The 20,725-nt window shown below is 52.2% G+C and overlaps 6 protein-coding genes across 6 annotated transcripts; 2 read left to right on the top strand and 4 right to left on the bottom strand.

Annotated features, from left to right (window-relative positions):
• Positions 1–44: 44 nt before the first annotated feature.
• Positions 45–7,168, bottom strand: FIBRA_07357 (uncharacterized protein; the record flags this gene model as incomplete). Its single annotated transcript, XM_012329041.1, has 20 exons — positions 45–646; positions 705–907; positions 959–1,147; positions 1,197–1,369; positions 1,421–1,494; positions 1,544–1,712; positions 1,762–1,878; positions 1,938–2,088; positions 2,140–2,249; positions 2,299–2,364; positions 2,422–2,617; positions 2,675–2,693; positions 2,752–3,346; positions 4,000–4,260; positions 4,308–4,415; positions 4,469–5,071; positions 5,125–5,666; positions 5,719–5,761; positions 5,811–5,971; positions 6,007–7,168. 20 exons carry the CDS (start codon positions 7,166–7,168, stop codon positions 45–47), a joined length of 5,544 nt encoding a protein of 1,847 aa, XP_012184431.1.
• Positions 7,169–8,609: 1,441 nt separating this feature from the next.
• On the top strand, positions 8,610–12,058 carry FIBRA_07356 (uncharacterized protein; the record flags this gene model as incomplete). Its single annotated transcript, XM_012329040.1, has 10 exons — positions 8,610–8,743; positions 8,801–8,934; positions 8,991–9,477; positions 9,527–9,630; positions 9,679–10,219; positions 10,285–10,463; positions 10,518–11,198; positions 11,253–11,370; positions 11,426–11,838; positions 11,898–12,058. 10 exons carry the CDS (start codon positions 8,610–8,612, stop codon positions 12,056–12,058), a joined length of 2,952 nt encoding a protein of 983 aa, XP_012184430.1.
• Positions 12,059–12,355: 297 nt separating this feature from the next.
• On the bottom strand, positions 12,356–13,499 carry FIBRA_07355 (uncharacterized protein; the record flags this gene model as incomplete). Its single annotated transcript, XM_012329039.1, has 5 exons — positions 12,356–12,664; positions 12,715–12,999; positions 13,054–13,107; positions 13,164–13,388; positions 13,437–13,499. The coding sequence occupies 5 exons, from the start codon at positions 13,497–13,499 to the stop codon at positions 12,356–12,358; spliced, it is 936 nt and encodes a 311-aa protein (XP_012184429.1).
• A 166-nt stretch (positions 13,500–13,665) lies between these two features.
• On the top strand, positions 13,666–16,944 carry FIBRA_07354 (uncharacterized protein; the record flags this gene model as incomplete). Its single annotated transcript, XM_012329038.1, has 20 exons — positions 13,666–13,726; positions 13,782–13,877; positions 13,932–14,009; positions 14,066–14,272; positions 14,322–14,651; positions 14,729–14,764; positions 14,816–14,859; positions 14,910–14,994; positions 15,046–15,071; positions 15,120–15,245; positions 15,302–15,320; positions 15,377–15,492; positions 15,549–15,619; positions 15,673–15,748; positions 15,796–16,285; positions 16,342–16,491; positions 16,553–16,596; positions 16,663–16,750; positions 16,804–16,841; positions 16,894–16,944. The coding sequence occupies 20 exons, from the start codon at positions 13,666–13,668 to the stop codon at positions 16,942–16,944; spliced, it is 2,232 nt and encodes a 743-aa protein (XP_012184428.1).
• Positions 16,945–17,178: 234 nt separating this feature from the next.
• On the bottom strand, positions 17,179–17,645 carry FIBRA_07353 (uncharacterized protein; the record flags this gene model as incomplete). The annotated part of the gene is made up of 3 exons (XM_012329037.1): positions 17,179–17,251; positions 17,304–17,419; positions 17,505–17,645. The coding sequence occupies 3 exons, from the start codon at positions 17,643–17,645 to the stop codon at positions 17,179–17,181; spliced, it is 330 nt and encodes a 109-aa protein (XP_012184427.1).
• Positions 17,646–17,785: 140 nt separating this feature from the next.
• FIBRA_07352 (uncharacterized protein) lies at positions 17,786–18,805 on the bottom strand (the record flags this gene model as incomplete). The annotated part of the gene is made up of 7 exons (XM_012329036.1): positions 17,786–17,903; positions 17,972–18,008; positions 18,064–18,185; positions 18,243–18,422; positions 18,499–18,588; positions 18,643–18,695; positions 18,761–18,805. The coding sequence occupies 7 exons, from the start codon at positions 18,803–18,805 to the stop codon at positions 17,786–17,788; spliced, it is 645 nt and encodes a 214-aa protein (XP_012184426.1).
• Positions 18,806–20,725: the final 1,920 nt, after the last annotated feature.

The following is a 20,725-nucleotide window of genomic DNA, read 5'->3' as shown; positions in this document are numbered from 1 at the left end:
GTATTATAGCCTTGCTTGACTAATATACGCCCTTTGATACCATATTAGACATCAGCCATGAATGTAGGAAAATTCGTCATGAAGGTTGATATAGAACATAGTCGTTGAACAATCAATGCAGCTGTTCGACCGTGTCCCTTACGTCTCAGATCGCTTCCTAACCGACGTGCCATCGCTGCCGTTGTTTGTCCTAGCACTGGGGAATGTTCTTTGTCGGTCTTGAGCAAAGCATATTCCAGGTGGAGAGCTGCAGTTAAAGAAGATGATACGACTGTCACGAGCAATTCCACAGTGACGGTCGGGTCAGAGGAGGGTAAGCTGTCAGCTGCGGCAACGAGTCCCGGAAGGAGGACGTGGAGAAATATGGGCAAGAGCGGAGGTGAATGAGAGCGGCGAGGCATGGTCAAGACGAACGTAGCGATCCGCCTGGATATATCGATTTCCCCAAGAGACGCCATCACCATGAGCTCCTTCCATAGCATGTGCAGAAACTTCGCTGGTGGGGTGAGCAGCAGACAACGATCGATGTCGAGTGCGGGTGCTTTCCCACTCCTTGCGGCCGTAAGTGCGTCTCTAACAGACCGTAGCGACAGATCGGACCAACCAGGAGGCTGAGCGTGGAGGGAGAGTGGAGGGTCCGATTTACCTGTGAGTGTAGTTGAATCAGATGATGTTTTGGCCTCCATTATATTCCATGGGGTCACCTTCAACAGGGACGCCTAAACCCTTCATGGCAACATGTCGTATGGCCGTAAAGTCCAGGGAGTTCATGCGGCCCGATTCATTCTTGGGTGAGTTAGGGAACAACCTGAGGATTTTTGAAGCAGAGAGGCGAAGGACCGTGGGAGGGCAAGATGATGAAGACAATAGAGTCTGCAATACATCTATGTGAACAGGTGCATTGAATCTGTAGGAAGTCAATTTGTGCGACACGAAAGCAAAATCCATAACTACGAACCCCCTATGCTGAATTTCCATGATTAGAAAATTTACTACCCCAGAGAGGGTCCAATTGAGAAGCGGGCCAAGAAAATACAAGATGCCATTCTGCAAGATTTCCTTGTCCATTTTTCGTTCAGTGGTCATGGCGATAGCATGCGAAAATAAAGTCGCAGCTATACGAAGAAGAGCCTGAGGACGAGTGGTCCTGCACTATCGATTTGCATTAAGACACTATAAAACTATACGTATCTTACCTGAGAATCGTATCCTCTATGCCTTCGCTGTTTGTATCGAAGAGGGCCTTGAACCACAAATAAAATACGTTTGAATCGTGCCCCAGCTGAGAGACTGGGTAGACGACGGCAGTGGGGCGAATGACGGCTAGATCCAATTTCCGATCCCCCAGAGTTACAGTCGGATAGGAAAACTGTGTCGGTTGAGTGGTCACCCTTCAATGATAGCAGCAGCACTTACTCACGTTAAAACGAGCGACAGCTTCCTGGACAAAAAGGACAACATCACCCAAGTGACTGACGGCGGTCTGGGGATCACCTGAAAGCCATCTATTAACCACGATCAGCACAATCAAACGGGCACGTACCGACAGTCTCACAATCATAATCTTCAACAAAGGCTAGGACATGAGTTATCAAATTGGGAATGTTGACATGGAGCGCAATGATGTCTAATGCAGGTTCACACCGAGTCAAAACTCTAGACATCTGGCTCAGAGAATCAAGTTCAAGCGGGCGAGGGGATGGAGTGCATCGCTGTGTAAAGGTCGGACTTTGTTTAAAATGAATAAGACAAACAAGTCACCTTGAGCACAATATCAGCGAACACAGAATGGCTGCATGGGTCTCGGCAAATTCTATCTACTGCGCTAACTATATCATCTAAATTGGCATCGAAGGCAAATTTCGATTCCAGATAGGACTGTAAAATTCCGTCAGAAGAAAAAAAAAAGTGACCATAGACGAGAAATTTTTGCGCACTCTTACATCCGAACCGGCATCTTGCGCCTCGACTGTAAGAGGAGAGTGGAAGTCATTTTGTAAGGTAGGACAAAGTGTCGTTGCAAATGAAGCATCGACCAATCCAACCGTGACAAATTCGTGAAGAAGCTCTATGGCAAGATTGGAAGACCTATACAATGTTTGTTAGTCTCATTGGGATGATGTTTCATACAAAATTTACGTTCTCGGTTTACCGAGATCAGTTTCATGGCTATTGGAGCTAGTCTCGTACTTGCTCAGGATGTCTGATCGGCGTAGCACGGAAGACAGGGCTGCCTGCAATGCTGTACGCTGGATATTGTTGGCCACAAAATAACATCTACACAAAGTGAACACTTACCCAGTCTGCATCTGTACCGCTCTCCGTCTCTGCTTCCTTCTGAAATCTGCTAAAGAGATGAGGAAGCTGGAGTTTAACAATTAGCATCACGTTCGTAACTTCAGGCACTGAATTCTATCCTACCCGACCGACAATGAGAGCCCTCCATATCAACGAAGTTCTGGATGACGCCAGGCTAGCTAAGGTTTGAGCGATGCAGGTGAGTGCAGAGTGGAGTAGCTGCGTGTAAAACACAACGGGAGTCCAGGAAGTCCAGCGAAATAATCCCACAAGCACTGCAACTGCATGATCGCTCGCCCCCGCGCCAAATTCACCAGCCCTACCGAAGATCTAGCAAAATCAGTATTTCTGCTATTGACAATCAAGAATTACTTACGAAGCTGTGCAAAACCAGGCTGCACGATATTATATCTGTCTCTGATGTCGACCCTAGTAAATCACTCTTTTCTATACCCAACTGAAGCGTGTGCATCATTTGCGCTTCGCGCATGGCCTTCGCGTCGTCTCCCAACAGAAGGCTCAAGGAGAGCGCGAAATTTTCGAGCTGCTGCCTTACGCCTAGTGGCAATCGCAACACCTGAAGTACGTCACTAGCCTCTGCAAAATACATCATTGCCTGTGTCGTTGAAATTTGAGAAATATCAGCGACGCAGGACAAGAGCAAAGAAAGCAATTCTGAGGCCGAGGCAAATAGTTGATTGAATTGTGACAGTGGAAGTGTGTGTGCTGTCCTAAGCAAAGCCATGGAGTCCTGGACGGTCCCTAAGAGTTCCATGTTTGACTGGGTGTACGGCACGATGGAACCCATGGCTGGCAACCCAGATGCATAATACGAGTCAAGAGCGATTCTGCAGAGCATGTCAAGCGTTGCAGGGTTATGCAATTCTGGCGATCGAGCTGCGGACAAGAATGTGGATACCAGTCGCGACAGAGTCAATAGCTGGTCTTCAACGGCGCGCTTCAGATAACCTTGCAATCCCGGATCGCCAGGGTAGTTACGAAACAGGACAAGGACGGAATCTAAGATATTCCAGTTGGAAATCTCGTACTGAATGAATGGGCGTACTCAACTGATTAATTCGGCTTGGACATCTTCGGTGGGATATTGAGTGCGATCGTTTGATAGAAACAGCTTGCATAAGTTCACCCACTACCAGTATAACTAAGTTCAGCTCACAAATCAGACTATGTATGCACTTGCCTTCCTCGCTGAGACGCCACTTTGGAAAGAATTACGAGTCAGTTCACTCAAAGACATTGTATGGTCATGAAGTGCCAAGTGGTCGGCTGTTCTCCGAGCTGAGCGCCAACTATAAAGTTAACAGATTCGCGCTAAATCTACAATCTCAATCCAAGGTCTCAAGGTCTCAAGATCTCAAGCTCAAGTCACGCCACCTGCAAAAACGCACAATCGGGCAGTTCAATTCATGAACGGAGAACTGTTCATTTTGTAGGATAAACAAAACCACACTTTGATGTGACAGCATTGTAAGTACGTATGATGGTGCAGAATTGAGAGGGAGAATAATTTATGGAGCGGGTATTAGACAAAGTACGTTGATAGGTGGTCATACTTTGGATATCAGTCTTCTCGTCTCTTGTGGTGTAAATCGTAGAATCGTGGACAAAATCCGTATCAAATGAGGCTATAAAATATTGGCTTTGAGAGCTTCTTGTCGTAATCGCAGGAATGGAACTCACCCGCATCTCCTTGTGCTCTAAGAACTGTAAGATGACATTCCTCAAGTATTCAACATTGAGATCTTCATCCGACTTTGGCGTAGCCGGAGAGCCGGGTCTAGAAGGATGGTCTTGTGGTGACGATTCAGAAATGGATGATCTCGGTGAGCGAGCATCTGCGGTGTTCTCTTGACGGGAGGCCCAATAACCGACGCCTGGGTTTCGCTGCCGTTCAAGTAATGCAGCGGATGACTGCACCTTTCGGAGCTCTTCCCGCAGCGTCTAACTCGAGTTGTTAGAAAGGAAGATACGACCAAGCACTTGCGCACCTTGTTATGCGCGCGAACTTGAGCCTCTCTGTTTTTGCTCTCTTCAATGGTCTGCTGCAAGGCCAGCATTCGCGCGTTGTTCTCAGCTATCTCTGATTTAGTCGCATTCTACGATTGGATGATTAGGACATAATTTTAAAACGTAGGCGACTGTTACGCACCTCCGCTTCCGCTACTGTGTCAGCTTGTACTTGTAGATCAGAGACTCGCTGTTGATACGCTAGAATCTCTCCTTTCAGCCCCTGGATTTCCTTCCTGAGCGCGTTTGCACTCTCCGACTCTTCCTCGCGACTTCTTGTTGACGAATGCAGACTTCCTCTCAGCGATTCTAGTTCCTTCACCTTCTCGGATAGCTTACGACTCCACTGAGCTTCACCCTCGTCCCGCTCTTTCTCCACAGCGCTCAGGCGCCGGCGCATGTCAGCCATGCGAGTCTCGTATTTGGCCTCAGCAGCTGAGAGTAGACGAGTCACCTCTTCCGCCGAAGGGCCGGCATTCTGAGGCCTAATGTCTTGTTCGCGACGGGCATCCGCAAGCTCTTCAGATAATAGGGCTATACGATCATTAGCTTCCCGGAGTTGATACTGAAATTCTGTCGTCTGGCCTTCCAGAACTTCTAAACGAGACCTTGAAGATTCGAGTTCCGCCTGTCGTAGCTGCAATTGGTCAAAGAACTCGTCTTTTTCCTCGTTAAGGACGCGGACCGAATTCTGCAGTTCCCTGATGCGAGAGTCTTTGACTTCCAGCTCTCGAGTGTAAGAACTCTGTAAACAGCCATGAGCGGGAGTTGCCATTGTCATTCCAGTCGAACCTGTACCTTGACTGCGAGCGCCTCCAGTTCATACTGCCCCCTCACCGCCAAGAGCTCCTTCTCCTGCCGATCTTTCAGCATTACAGACTCCTTCTCGAAGTGTAGCTTGAGTCCGACCAGAGCCGTCTCGTGCTCTGTGTTCGCTCTCTCTATCTCCTGCCGGAGTTCCAGCTTCTCCGCCTTATCTTTCTCCAGCTCCTCTTTGTCCTTCTCTTTTATCTGCTGGGTGTCTTTAATCGCGTCATCCCTCTCTTTCTCAGCTTTGACTAGCTTCTGTCGCACAGTTTTGAGGAGTGCAACAGCTTTAACTCGCTTCTCTTCCTCCTCTTTCGACAGACCCTTGAGACGCTCCATCTCAGACTGCAAACGTTCGGTTTCGGCTTTCCACTTCAGTACCTCTTCTTCGACTTGGACATTTGAGCTCTGTGAAGCCTTAAGAAGCGCTTCCGACTCCGAGACCTGGCCCTTGAGCTTCTCAATCTGATCGGATTGCGATTTAGATTCTAGTCTGTGAATCTCTCGTAATTCGTCGATGCGTTCTTCTTGCCCTACCGACGAGGTCAGTTTGAGGGCTCAGAAGATTAAACCCCTTGTACGCACGAGTGAGTTTGCCGGACAAACGTCTTATCTCGTCCTGTGCCATCTGAGAGGACTTAGTGTCATAAACTTGATTCAGCGAATAACCCACACACCTCTGTCTTGATATTGACGTTCTGTAAATAGTCACGTAGGGCGTCCACATCCTTCAACGTTTCTAGCGGCGTCAGCTCCTTCACAACTTTGTCAGCAGCAATCTTCTCCGCCTGGAGTCTCTTGAAAGATGTCGACACGTCTGTATCATCACCGCTTGGTACTAATAAACGACGAAGTCAAGGGAAATAAACACACCTGCGAATCGTTGCTCTACTAGCTTGAGCCGCCGCTGCAGCTCTTCGACATTTGGCTCGCTGCTTTTGGAGGCTACATCCTCAGGGATTGTCCTCCCCGTCCAGTCATGCGGCGACGTCTGGTTACTTGGTATCGGTTGAGCGTCACGAATATGTTTGGCCCCCTGCGCTGTAGTTATAGTGTCCAGTGGTGCATCCGGAACGTATTCCTTGGCATCTGCCTCGATAGTGGACCGGCCTGGCGAAAGATCACCTGGGCCGTCGTGCTCTTCCACTGAGCTGGGCAGGGCAATCGTAGTAGGAGCATACCCGGAATCTTTGACATGCTGATCTTGCTGGAAGACTGTAGCGCCATGCGTGTCATCTACAACTCCGACAACATGATCCTGCAACGAGGCGTAATTGATTACAGATTTGGTTGCATCACCAGTTATTTCGTCAAGAACTACTACGTCCGTCCCACCTTGGTCCACAGAGATAGCAGAATCGCCCCCACTGTTGCACTGCGACTCAAGCGAATCTAGAGGAACAGGGGACTCAGCCGTGGGTGCCAGTGCAGGAGAGTCAGGCAATGGTATTAACGCAGGAGACGGCGGGGTCTGGAAAGTAGGGCCCCGAGCCGCGGGCAGTGAAGCGGAAACGTTTGAAGTCGTATCATCAACCGAAGCAGTAGGCGAGAAATGGCGGACTTTCGAGAGCGCATCGAATGGGTCTGCGCTACCAACCCGCTGAGGTGCAGGCGACTCGGGTAGTGGTGCAGAGGTCGGAGAGAGTGGATGGTCTATGACAACACGCAGACTTGGGGACGATCCAGAAGAGCTGACAGGAGTTGGGGAGCTTGAGTTGTCGCTAATAGCAAACTTTGCGCGAAGCCGGTCCTCTAGGGTCGTCCGCGTCGTAGACTGGGATGCAGGCCGCTTGGGGCCGATGTCCGCACCCGGTGAATGGGATGCGTGGCTGAGACTGGGACTAGGACTCCCTGAGCGTTGGGCTGCTAGTGTTTTCTTGATGTTGCTAAGGGCAGACTCAGCAAGCTGGGCGGACGAGAGGGATGCGCGTAGGCCAGTGTCGAGAGACGACCTGGATTGGCGTTCATCCGCCGAATCTTGTCTAGGAGGATGCTGAGCCAAGTTCTCCACGGCCTGGCGCCATTGGGAGAACATCAGGGTTTGGCGGCGAGTGTATAAAGAGCTGGCGGCGCGGTGTGTCCGCGCTCGCTCTCAGGCTGCAGACTTGGCAAGCTGGGGTCCGCCACGGTTGCCGTGCCACTGCACATACGCCCGCGGGCCGCCACCACGATCGGCTGAAGCTGAAGCACGGCATGTGACCAGTTAATTCTCTACTAACCTCGGGGATTCGGAATCTTCTGATTCAACGTTCAACCCTGGCTGGACTCGAATTCATTTATTTGCTCCTATCTCTTGACGCATTTCGACCGTCTTACGATGTAAAGCGACACCGCATGGCCAAATGACAATTATCCGCATGCCACATGATGCGCTGCGGTACTCCAGTAGTTCGTCTCCATCTGAATGGAAGGATATCTTTGACAGGCTTCGTGGTGATGTCCTACCATACGCAGTGGACGTTTATGCTGCAGGTTTTGAGCCACCACGCAGCCTAGGTGTGGATCCCAATTCACTTGTGCCATCGATCACAGCCGTCGGTTCTACTGGGTCATGCCAAGTCGACGGAATTGATTCCGACCCGAAATTAGGCGACTTCGATCTCTGCGGCAACGATAGCATGTTATCGTGAGCCAACTGTCTCTCCTTGGAGAACCTGACGGTCTTGTTGGCCGCGTTCAGTCTTGCGAGGTCGTACACAGCTACTACTCTAAGAATCGCGCACCCCCTTGTATTCCACGGACATTCCGCGCGAACTCTGACAAATCTGAGCTGTCGTCTGTACATGATCGAAGAAATGGTCAGTACCTTCCGGATTGCAGCACGGTGAGCTACCAGAACGGATATGGGATTAAAGACACAGTGTATACATGGAATCTTGTAATCTGACTGGATAAGCATTCAGGAAGTGAAGCTTCGACATCCTCACATTGATGGCTTCCACCAATTATGTGACTTTGGATGGAAGCTCATACATGTGTATGCCGTGCGTTTTGATAACTCTTGATGACATGTTGCATCAAGCCACATCCTCGTTGACCTTTTCTCTGGCGTCGAAAATTTTTGGATTCCCAAAATGCTCGGCCTTACCTGCATATTGTCCTCGGCGCCTACCTTGCTTGCTATAAAGGCCGCTACATAATAACGTCTACACTCAGCCTCTTCCTTCCCCTTCGCTTTCGCCTTCTACAACCAAAGGCCACGGCATTATGTGCTACGGCGAAAATTGCGCTTCTCAATCTGTAACGTATATAAATGCGCAGCTAAATGCGCATCACATCAACGCTGTCGAGTGTTTCGACCAGCATGAGAATGCATATAGGTCTGAAGACCGTTATCGTGCGTTTTATTTCAGCTTATATCGTTCTGTCACAACTTCTGACTGACGATTATTTGCTATGAAGGCTATGGGCATGCTTTCGCAGATTTTGTATTTGGCAGTCTTTCTGTTCGGCAAGGCTCTGGAGGACAAACGTCAATGTTTCATGCTTCTTTTGACACACCTAGGCTTGAATTTATCTGTAATCACGATGCCATTTTGTACCTCACAATCAAAGAAGGCCACTACTACCTCGACTTTGCCAAAGCACCTGGTCCGTTCTATCCTGATCGGTGTGTTTACTACTGTTCTGCCATCGGTTTGTATGATTTGCGACTAACTAAATACAGTGACCGCACGAAGGCGCTCAACGACGTGGAGATTAGTTTTCGTGTAGCATTCGATGTTCGACCCATCACTGGGAATGATTCGAAGATCGGGATTGGGAAAAGTGTAATACGACTCCTCGTCTTAGATCTGCCGAGTGAGTTGTCGCCGTCCAAGTTGCCGTAAAGCCAATGTTTACTGATCTGATTCTAGAGGCCAAATTCATTCCCTCGTCCAAGGACAGTAACATCAATGAAGCCGCTCTCGAATTTTATCTCCGTAAATATCTCGTCTTTCTGCATAGTGCTGGACATCATGTCCTCTTCTCTTTACCTGAATTTGATGAGGATGGTCGCTCGCGGTTACTCATTGACTATTCCTCAATGGGAAATGCCTTCCCCGACCTTGACGAAATCCAAGGAATTTCGGTCGATCTGGTCAATACCCAGTTGTCTTCCAATTGGCTGAAGGCGGCGATGCAAACTGTCGATGTCGTGGATGAAATACACGATTGGAGAGAAATATCTCTTGCGGAATACCGGAGTACATTCAACAATTATCAGCACATGGGCTCCGACGTTCATTTTCACGCGAAGCTCGGAGCACCAACCCTTACTGCGGTTTGCGCACAGGAAGCCACGATAATATTCACATTAGAAGAGGTTTTATTCTATAACGATATTCAGGCCGCGGTCGATCGGTATGTGACCTACCAAGTATGCTTGTCCATTCTCACGCTATGTTACTAGTAAACATTCGCACAAATTCGCTGGGTGGAAAATCGCTCTTATGACCGAGATTATTCGCATCGATGAGGTCGATGGGGCTATATTTTGCAAGATCGACACCGAGAGTACGTTGTATTGTTAGCTTGTCGAGCAGCCACTAATTATTTTATTAGAGATTCGAGTGTATGAAGAGCTCTCCTTGCTCGCCGTGGATGAAGGTGACGATATTGCCGTATCGTATACCGATAGCCTTCTGGAGGCCTTCTTGGACGAGTACATCTCCGTCATGCAGACCATGGGTCGACTCGTGATTTACGACTCCCGTTGGTCGACGACGACTGTCTACCACATACTGAACGGCGACAGTGTGAACGAAGAAGACTTCTCATCCTGGGAGCTGGAGCAGTCGACAACTGGTCCCTCCAGCAACAGGTTCATATCTTGGAAGTCGATGATCACGAGGACTGAAATGCACGGTTTCGATCAAGTCACTGCCGTCTCACAGTCCTCCATCAATTCTTACTTCAGGAGTCTCTGGCATGTTGCGAAAACGTCCAAGAAGGGGGGCATGCTGTATGCCTGGTCCTCCGGACCATTTTCCGCTACTTTCAAGCCGTGGACTGTGCGCATCTTGAGCAACCGTCGGGCGATCATTTGGATCAACTTGGAAGCTTTGAAATTGGAGCCCACGGGTGACCAACCTTCTGCAGCCGAGTAAGTTATTCAGCTTGTATCAAATAATATTCTTTGGGCTGATTGTAGCCTGCGACCTTCGCAAGCGACCGGCATGAGTTCGAGAATTGGCAGCTCGCCTTCGAGGTCAACATCAAGATTGCAACATTCGCTGAAATGTATAGCAAGGACTCGTCTTCATCGTTCAAGACAGACTCCGCGGTCTTCAAACAATATGGTGATCAGCAGGACTGCACCCTCAACCATATCTTCCTGGACTTCATGAGTCAGTCAGACGCACATAAATTATATTATCTCCGACTTACGTTTCCTCATTCAGATGCTGAATTTTTACACGAATATTCGCGCCTCGACGATCTGCTCCGAGCCCCAACTCGGCGCTCCATCGAAAGCTTGCGTGCCGTATTGTCCCTCGTGCGCCGCTCCTACCTTCCCGCATTGCATCAATGGGGATTCAGCATCCTCCATACCATTCCAATCTGGAATCACGGGACCTTGCCTCCGACGTATGCTTTGACCCAAGCCGAATTCCAGATTTATTCGGACGTAACTGTAACTCGCCAGAATTGTCTACAGGCCATGTCAAGTATCATGGAACCGGTCATCCTGATACTGGGTATGACAGGATTCCGGCCCATGCCCTCAACGCATCTCCAGTTCTCGGCGAATTGGGTGGTCCGCGTTAGCGAAGGTGTTTCCTCAAGCACACTCGCTTTGTCTCGTGAGATTCTGCTTGACAAAGGTTTGCTTGTGCTTCTGGCTCAAATTAACGCTGTAACGACAATCGTGCCTGTCATGACCCATATCGACGACAAAGGCGTATGGAAGCCTACATTTACGACCTGGGCTCACGACCCTCAAAGGACTGGTCAGAGATGTCCCTGGACCCCGGAGAGGCTGGACGTGGACGTCTCCTATAGATATAAATGGGAACATCAAGTGTCGTACACCTATGAACACAAAGGAAGCGGCGTTGTTCAGGGAGAATATTCGGTATCTTGTAAGTTCATTCGATGATTTCGGATATGGATTACTGACTGTTTTTGCGCGATAGGTATTACCCGTAATTATGTAGAACTTCCTGCCGCAATCAGAAGTGGCACCATGACAATTACGGTGGGAGGAGAAGTCACACTTCATGTCACGTATGGGACCGATACTCGCACAGGAAGGTAAGTTGAGTTTTTGGTTGGACGCATACAATTCTCTTACCGATATTCCTGGTAGTGCGAAGTCATCAGCGAAGTGGAGTGCTTCCCTAGTGCTGCATACTGAACCAGGCGGGATCAAGGCAACGGTCACCGGCTCAACTTCTCCTATATTCACGAAGCCTGCATACAGCGGAGATCTGGCAGCGATGATGTACAATGATCTCGATGGCGCCCTAAGCATCCAAAACTTATTGCCGACCATGATCGACTTCAAAGATGTTTTGCAAGACTTCAAGCAATTCGAGGGCATGTGGCAATCTTGTTATCCGGGATTACATGCGTATTGTCTTGCGAATCCTGTATTCAACGCTCGAGGCGACCTCCTGTTCGAACTACGGTCCTACAACGCACAACAGTCCTCAGTTTCAGGGCCATCACCCGGACAGACTACGACACGAAGTGCAAGAGGCAGGGCTCGTCCATTTGCAAGTATGTTGTACAGTTTTAGATCGCTGCAATTTATGTTCATTAACTCGTCGCTATTGCAGGTCGAGTGTTCAGAAATGGCCGCACAGAGAGCCAGTTTGGTGGGCTGCATGTTGAGACCGGCGCCCAGGGATATCAGAGCCCAATGACCTCTAGACCCCCCAGTGGCATGTCATTTAATTCCAGGCAAGGATCTCGTCGCGATGCAGGTATCTCGTCATAAAAGGACTCTGTGGGGATAGTCTAATTCATATGTATCACCTTACATTCATGTATATCACCTAAGACTGTCTGTTGTTGACACGAGTTTCATGACACGATACAAACAAGCTTATTCTGCGCAACAACGTGCGATGGAATGAGTTTTGGGATTGCGGGTGGCACTCTATCCAAAAACGAGCAGTCAGCAGACAGTTCCTTGACCACATGCCAAGTGTCAATTTTCTGCCATTATATGAACAGACATCCTAGTTAATAACGTACAGTGTTCGAAAAGAGTGGTAGGTGAGTGTCAGGTGGGTTATGCATTAGGAGCACCAGTCTGGAGGTTGTCGGTCAAATTTTCAACTTCCTTTCCTTTGCCATTCGGTAGCGAAAGAGGCGGGCCCAGCGGCTCTAATGCTGGTGCGGAGTTACTCATCAGATTGGGGACCTGAGGAGCACTGACAAGCTGCCATGAGGGAATCGATGGCTTGCTGGGAATGATTGGGGTTGAGAAGCCACTAGGCGTACTTGGCCCACGACTGAGAAGTAGCGCCTTAAGCGATTTCAACTCTTGTTGCAGCTCAGCAAATGTCTGTAATTGACTTTCTTTGTTCTTATCCAGCATCTGCAATGGACAATTGAGTTTCATATCCAAATAGCAAATGGTGTATATACCTTAGGCAGCATCTCGCGAATGTTGTTAACCTCTTCTCTTATTTCGCGCATTTCATCCTTGCTCTTCGCATCGCTTTCTCTCATTTCTTTCACGACTTCTTCCACGTCCTGGGTGACTTTCTCTACCTTGTCATTCTGTTGCTCAACTGTCATTCGCATGGCGGATGATTCGGCCTGAATTTCTCGGAGCAATGCTTCCGCCGCATCAAATTGAGCGGTAAGCGCGTCTCGATCAGCTTCGTATGCTGTTTCTGAAGGGGGTTGAAGATGTGGAGATACATATTTCTGGGGCGGTACGATAAAGCTCCGCCGACTACGGAGATGGGATTGAACACGTACCTTGAACAAAGAGACAGCCCCGTAGACTACAGTGCCTGAAACAATGGCAGTAATCTGAGAGGCTCACCTTATTTACGAGACAGTTCTTTGCGAGTAAAGGAATCGCTCACAAAGTAGTCTCGCCAATCCCAGGCTTGAGGCGGAGGTTGTGCGGCGTATGGTGATGGTCCATAAACTGGTGGGTAAGAGGCGGTAGAATAAGACTGTGGATAAGTTCGCAGAGAATATGGGCTTTGATTCAATGCGGCCTGTCTCATGGCTTCGTCGATCTCATTGTTGTTCAGTCCTTTGGCCTCGAGAAATTGAACCCGCTGCGCGAGGGGTGATGCTTGTGTCTAAATCGGTGTCAGGCCCTAAGCATGGCAAGTGGGGTCAGCACACACCTTGGGATCAGAGAGAAAATCGACCGCACTCCGCACGAGCTCCTGCCTGTCTGATGTCGCCATTGCAAGCAGCAGACACTCCCAAGCCTAAGTCGAGACTCGTTGCTCTGCATGGGCTTTGGCGCCCAATATTGCCACCAATTCGATCGCCGCTAAGCGCGCACCGGCGCGAATATTTTCTAGCCAGTCACGCTTGCCAACACACTGCCAGATTCACTAGCCTACCGTCATGTTCAGGACGCCGCTGGCAGCATCGAGGACAATCTCTCGCCGTCTCTGCGTCTCCCGAGGTCTGCTCATCTTTCCATGTCCTAGTGTGAATCACCTTATCAACCTCCTTTTTAGCGGCGCAATCATATCACACAGGTGCGCGGAATGTGGTCAGGAACCCCGCCAGAAGCGTACATTCGACATTCATCAAATCCAATGGTGCAAGCTGGGGTAGATACAGTTCAGTGCCATGTTTGTCTTATTGGGTCTGACTATCGCGTGTAGTAATCCGTAGGGGTTACGCTGACGCCGCCGGATCGAAGTTCTCTCGGGCAAAACCCCATCTCAACATTGGCACCATTGGTATGTGCATGCTGGCACGAGAGCTTTCTTTCCTTTTGACGAACTCCTTCTCGTAGGTCATGTCGACCATGGCAAGACGACCCTGACGGCCGCAATCACCAAGGTTCTCGCAGAGCGCGGCGGCGCCAAATTCACTGATTACGCCGACATAGACAAGGCGCCAGAGGAGAAGGCTCGTGGTATCACTATCAACTCGTCGCACGTCGAATACGAGAGTGAAACACGACACTACGGACACATTGATTGCCCAGGACATGCTGATTGTACGTTCACTTGTTATATGGATTCCAGTCGCGTCTAAAGCCATGTTAGACATCAAGAACATGATCACTGGTGCTGCTCAGATGGACGGCGCCATTATTGTTGTGTCTGCTACGGATGGTCAGATGCCTCAAACGAGAGAGCATCTGCTCCTTGCCCGCCAAGTTGGTGTCAAGAAGCTGGTAGTCTTCATCAACAAGGTCGACCAGATCCAGGACCAAGAGATGCTGGAGCTTGTGGACATGGAAATGCGAGACCTGCTTTCAACATACAACTTCGACGGAGAGGAAACTCCTATCATCATGGGCTCTGCTCTTGCTGCGCTTGAAGGCCGGAATCCGGATATTGGTGCCGACAAGATTGTCGAACTGGTCCGTGCCTGTGATGAGTGGCTCGAGATCCCTCCTCGCAAGTTGTCACCATTTGATTTCGTGGACAACTCTCACTCTATTCCATAGGTGATCTTGAGAAACCCTTCCTCCTGCCCGTAGAAGGTAGCTAAACATTGCTGATGCATGTTACGGGTCTAACTCAGTCATCTGTAGATGTCTTCTCCATCTCGGGTCGTGGGACTGTCGCTACTGGCCGTGTCAGTTTTGTCCTGTTAGTATGTCTCTGTCTGGTACTCATGAACTGCAGGTGGAGCGAGGCGTCTGCCACAAGGGTGATGAAGTTGAGGTGGTTGGTTTGGGCGATAGCTTCAAGACCACTCTGACCGGTATTGGTGCGTGTACATTTCAGCGTTTTTCATCAATCCATTCTGATGCTTTCGTAGAGATGTTCCACAAGGAGCTTGACAGAGTTAGTATTCTTCATGTTTTAATGTGGCTGCCATTGAAAGTCTTCTAGGGCGAGGCCGGTGACAACATGGGTGTCCTGCTCCGTGGTGTCAAGCGTGAACAGATACGGCGTGGACAGGTCATTATTGCTCCTGGTAGCATCAAGGCCGTCAGGAAATTCCAAGCTCAAATCTACGTGAGTGATCTTTTGATATGTGCACCCATCGCCTTTCACACTGTTTGTTCGTATAGGTCTTGACCAAGGACGAAGGTATTGTAGTTATCTGACAGTATGCTTCTATACTCAATACCCTATTTCTCTCCAAGGTGGTCGCTACACCCCTTTCATGGACAACTATCGGCCCCAGCTCTTCTTGCGTACGGCAGATGTGACCTGTGGCCTTCACTGGCCAGAAGGAACATCGGATGCTGCTGAGAAGATGGTTAGCGATCTCGGCGCCATGCTGAAGTGATTGGATTTTGACTAGCTATACATTAGGTCATGCCCGGTGACAACGTCGAGATGATCTGTGACCTGATGCACGACGTGGCGGCGGAGATTGGTACTCGGTAAGCATGTAGTGTTCTGATAGGCGTCTGCAGTGTACTTATGAGCTACACAGCTTCACTCTCCGCGAGGGAGGCAAGACAGGTTTGTTTCTTCGTTATGTCGATTCACGCAGGCTGACTTCATCTTTTGTGTAGTTGGCACGGGTATCATTACTAAGATTCTCACATATGCATAGTTGGAGGAGTATATATCTCATATTAGTGCCACATCGGTGTCTATGCACGATCCCCACTCAACTCCAAAAGTAGAGAGCGGGCTAACACGCCTGTCGACTTGCCGTACCGTACCATATATCGCATCGCTTAGCACACTTGCCTTGACTGAACGTAATGGATTCACTGACGCTTCCGAATTATTGCGTATACTGTCGGTGCTAGAGCGCATGGCCGAAAAATACGTACGAATTTATGGAATTGGGTGCACCGTGAGCGGACAGCCGTCGGGGTCGCGTCTCACAGCAAGTCCCCAGGGGCCAGAGCGTGCAGGGTTTTCGGGACACGACTTGTGCGCGTTTCTCGATCGTCCGGGTTGGCTCCAACCTCCAGCTACCATGTTCTCCGCAATCCGCCTGGCCTCTCGCTCGAGCTCGTCTGCCGCTGCGGTGCGCACCGCCCGCAGACCAGCGGCGGGCGCGTTCCGCACCCCGTTCATGCGCACGCTCGTCAGTGAGTAGAAACCTCCTTCTTTGACGCACGGGCTGGGTAAGAGACGTCTGCTGCAGCGAAGAGGTATACGGAGGACCACGAGGCCGTCGTGTTCGACGACAGCACCATGACGGGGACGGTGTACATCACGAACTATGCCCAGTCGAGCCTGGGAGACGTCGTGTTCGTTGAGCTGCCCGTGGAGGGCAGCACGGTCGCGCAGGGAGGTGAGCGCTGCGGGGTTTTTTTTTTCGCGGGCTCTGGCAGGGAGCTGAGACCGGTGCTCAGACCAGATTGGGGCCGTGGAGAGCGTCAAGGCTGCCTCTGATATTGTTGAGTATCCGCGTGGTCTGGCGCGGTCGTGCACTCATCCAGGCCGCCTGCCGACGTTTTGACAGTACGCGCCCATTTCTGGCACAGTCGCCGAGGTCAACAGCGGGCTGGCCGACCAGCCCGGTCTGCTCAACAAGTCTCCAGAGGACCAGGGTGCGTTGCAGCTGGCCCCGGCGCCCCGACGCTCACTCACGCGCTGTCTTCAGGTTGGTTGTGCAAAATCAAGGTCAACGATGCGGCCGAGGTACGCTCCGAGCCCGCCTGGCGCCCCCGCAGGCTACTCACACCTTCCGCAGATCGAGAAACTGCTGACGGAAGACGCGTACAAGGCCCACTGCGACTCGTGAGGGCTGCACGACGTGGTCGCTCGCAGGGGTTTACGTTACTTAAGGTGTGGCCTTTACGGTGCATAATCGAGGGCGGAGTAATGGGCTCTCCGGAGATGAGTGAGGTAGCACACACACACTACACATGTTTTGCGTCCGTTTTGCTTCTCTAATAGACCGAAAAACCGAGTTTCGTCTCTAAATGCACGAACACCACGATGCAGATGGCACAGAGTGCGTATACGAGCCGATATATCACGGGTAACTCGTCTTCTCGCCCCGCGCCTCCATCCGCGCCTTTGCCTCGTTGTATGCCCACGTCTGCATGCTGATAGGCGGGTCGCATGAGCGCAGCACCGGAAGCGGGGAGCGCTGCTCACCTGTTGTCGGGCTTGTAGTACAGCAGCACCGCTGCCAGCGCCATCGAGCCGTACATCCCGACATACCACATGATCTCCCAATCCTCCCTCTTGCGCTTCTGTCCCGGCGGTGGCGGCTGGTTGGCGAAACCCACTCGTTAGCATCCGCCCGCGAGAACAGAGCAGGCACCCTGCAGAGACGCAGAATTAGCAGCCCCGCACCTTCTCGCCAAAGACCAAGCCAGAGGGCTCGTTGTAGCGCGGTCCGTGCCCGTGCGAGGCGTACCGCCGGAATGCGGGGACAGCTGGTCGGGTGAGCTGTGGGCTGAGCCGTAGCGTCCGCAAGAGCGATGTCGGCGGCATGTTGGTGGTGACTGCAATGCAAGAGCGGGTGTACGCGAGGCGCCCGTGGCTAGGCGCGACACCTACTCTAGGGTTACGTGCTCCCGACCTCAACGGCGGCTCTGCCCATGAACAACGTTTCTCCGAGCAAAAAATCAGGTTTATTGAATAGGTTTAGACAGAATCTCGTAGTCGTAGTTTTCTGCACTATCCTCATCTTCTCCGTCCTCCTCCTCGCCGGAATCCACATACTCCGGAGACGTCTCGTCCACCTCGAAACTGTCATGTGGAGACGGTGCGTCAGCAGGCGAATTGTTCCGCGGGATCTTTCGTCGCGCGAGACTCACCCCAGAGCAGCGTAAAATCCCCGTGCGCTCGAGTTCACTAGACGGCGCGCGTCAGAAAAGGTGGTCCGCCCGGCCAGAGGAGCACCACCGACCTTTGAACACGGTGAGCATGATCTTCTGCATGCGCCACCGCCGGCCCACCCGCTCCAGGACCGCCATCAGCCTCTTCCCAACTCCCGCGCGGCGGGCGTCCGTCCGCACCTGGATCTCGTAGCTGCGCGGCCGCACGCGGTCAGGCACGTCCCGGAGCAACGCGCGTCGGGCGACGCACCAGTACACGACGTTCTGCCCCTCCTCGCGCTCGAAGCGAAAGTGCACGAACGCGAGAAGCGCTGCGGGCGCACCCTCGCGGTCGCCGCCGAGCGAGCGCACGAGGACGAAGCGCGAGAGCGGGTGGAACAGCTCTGCCTCCTTGGATGGCGGGTCCCAGCCGAACGACGAGTGCACGTATCTGCGGGGCGCCAGAAAAGGTCAGCGCGCGGTGGCGGGCGGGCGGACGAACGCGGGACAGAGGGTCGGGGACGTACATGTCGCGCATGTTCTCGCACATCAGAGCCCAGATCGCGGCGCGGTCTGCCGCAGAGATGTCTGCGAACGTGCAGATGGCAAAGTGGGCGCTGGGTCGCACGTCGTCATCGTGTAGCTGTCAAGTGTACCGAGGCGAGGCGCACCTGGAGCTTGGGTCGGGGGCTGGCAGCGATTCGGAGAGGGTGGCGGACGATGCCTACTGTCGCAGGCAAGAGCGCATCAGCGAGCGGCCACGGGGCGGGAGGGATGTCGCGGGCAGACACATGCCTCGTTTGCAGCGCGGATGATTTTCGACCTGTTCGCCATGCGTGTGCCGTTCAAACGGAGAGACTTTCGAGCGTCGAGTTCGACGCACCGCCGCGGCAATAACGCGGACGCTCAGGTCACGTGCGCCGCGCCTCATTGACGGCCGCAGCTTTTTTTGCCCGATCACCCTTGCGATCTCCCGCATCGAGGAGAGTGGACTCTCCGCCTGAACAACTCGGCTGGAATCTATCATCCCATCGCACTGACCACGCACCATGAAGCTCGACGCCACCGACCTGCGGTACCTCACCTCGGACGAGTTCCGCGTGCTCACAGCCGTGCGCCCCTCTCCCGCCGACGGTCACCCCGACTGACGCGCTCTGGACACACACAGGTCGAAATGGGCTCGAAGAACCACGAGGTGGTCCCGACCGTGCTCGTCGTGCAGATCTCGGGGCTGCGCAACGGCGGCGTGAACAAATGCCTTGGCGCGCTCGCGAAGCGCAACCTCGTCGCGCGCGTGCAGAACGCCCGATGTACGTCCCCCTCCTCCCTCCCTATCTATTATTGTGCGGAATGTGAATGCCGTGAAAGACGACGGGTACAGGCTGACGTACGGCGGATACGACTACCTCGCGATGCGCGCGCTGTCGAAGCGCGAGTCGATGTTCTCGGTCGGGAACCAGATCGGCGTCGGGAAAGAGTCGGGTGAGTGCACGATCGCGGTGTCTGCTCGCGGGGCTCTGGCCGACGAGGCGTGCTAGACATTTATATTGTCGCGGACGCGGAGGGGCGGGAGATGGTACTGAAGCTGCATCGGTAGGCGCTGGATTTTAATCATTACTGGCTCACTCTGATATGTATGCCTCGGCTGTGCAGGCTGGGCCGCATCTCGTTTCGCGCGATCAAAGAGAAACGAGACTATATGGGGAAGCGCAAGTCTGCGTCGTGGATGTACATGTCGCGCCTCGCTGCGGAAAAGGAGTGGGCGTTCATGAAAGTGAGCACGCTCTCATGTAGTCGTACGTCCTCGCCGCTCATCGTGCGCAGGTCCTGCACGAGCACGGGTTCCCTGTGCCAACGCCGATTGACCACGTACGGCACTGCATCCTGATGGAATTTATCGACGCGTACCCTCTGTGAGTACTGCAGGGCTGGCTCACGCGCGGACTGATGGTGTTGTCCCGCAGGCGCCAGGTGTCGTCGCTGCCGTCGCCCGGAAAGCTGTACTCGGAGCTGATGGATCTCATCGTGCGGTTTGCGCGGGCGGGGCTGATCCACGGGGACTTTAACGAGTTCAACATATTGATACGGAGAGACACGGGGGACCCGGTGGTGATTGATTTTCCGCAGATGGTCAGTACGTCGCACCTGAATGCCGAGTCGTGAGTGGTTTCGCGGGTCGTCGTGTGTTTATGTATGGAAACTCGTGCATGCGGCAGGTATTTCAACCGGGATGTGGAGTGCATACGCAAGTATTTCCGGAAGCGGTTCCGGTACGAAAGCCGGATGTACCCGCGGTTTTCTAGCTTGCGGGACGCGGAGAAGACGGAGGAGGGGGAGGACTTTCGGCTTGATGTGGTTGTGTCTGCGAGTGGGTTTAAAGAGCGGGACCAGGAGGTGCTTGAGAATGTGAGTGTCCGGGAGGTGGATGGCGAGCGTCAGCTGAAGTATTTATTACGCAGTACATGAACACAGTGCCGCAAGGGGAGTCGGAGGAGGAAGAGGAGGAAGAGTCTGGGGAAGAAAGCGAAGACGATGAGGAGGAAGAGGCAGGGGAAGAAAGTGAAAGTGATGAAGAGGGAGAAGGGGGGGAAGAGGATGATACATCGCAGCTGAGAGTGCAGCTGGAAGACAGCGGGCTATCTTCTTCACGCGACCCACAGGACGAAGAGTTGTCACGGGTGTCGTCGCAGGAGGAGGACGTGGCGGCGTCGTCGGGACAGCAGGGGCGGGGGCGGGAGCAGGGGCGGGGGGTGG

Source organism: Fibroporia radiculosa (genome assembly GCF_000313525.1).
Source record: "Fibroporia radiculosa TFFH 294 genomic supercontigs, scaffold12940, whole genome shotgun sequence".
NCBI lineage: Eukaryota > Fungi > Basidiomycota > Agaricomycetes > Polyporales > Fibroporiaceae > Fibroporia > Fibroporia radiculosa.
The sequence above is the reverse complement of the archived record's forward strand: the minus strand, read 5'-3'. Positions and strand labels throughout refer to the sequence as shown.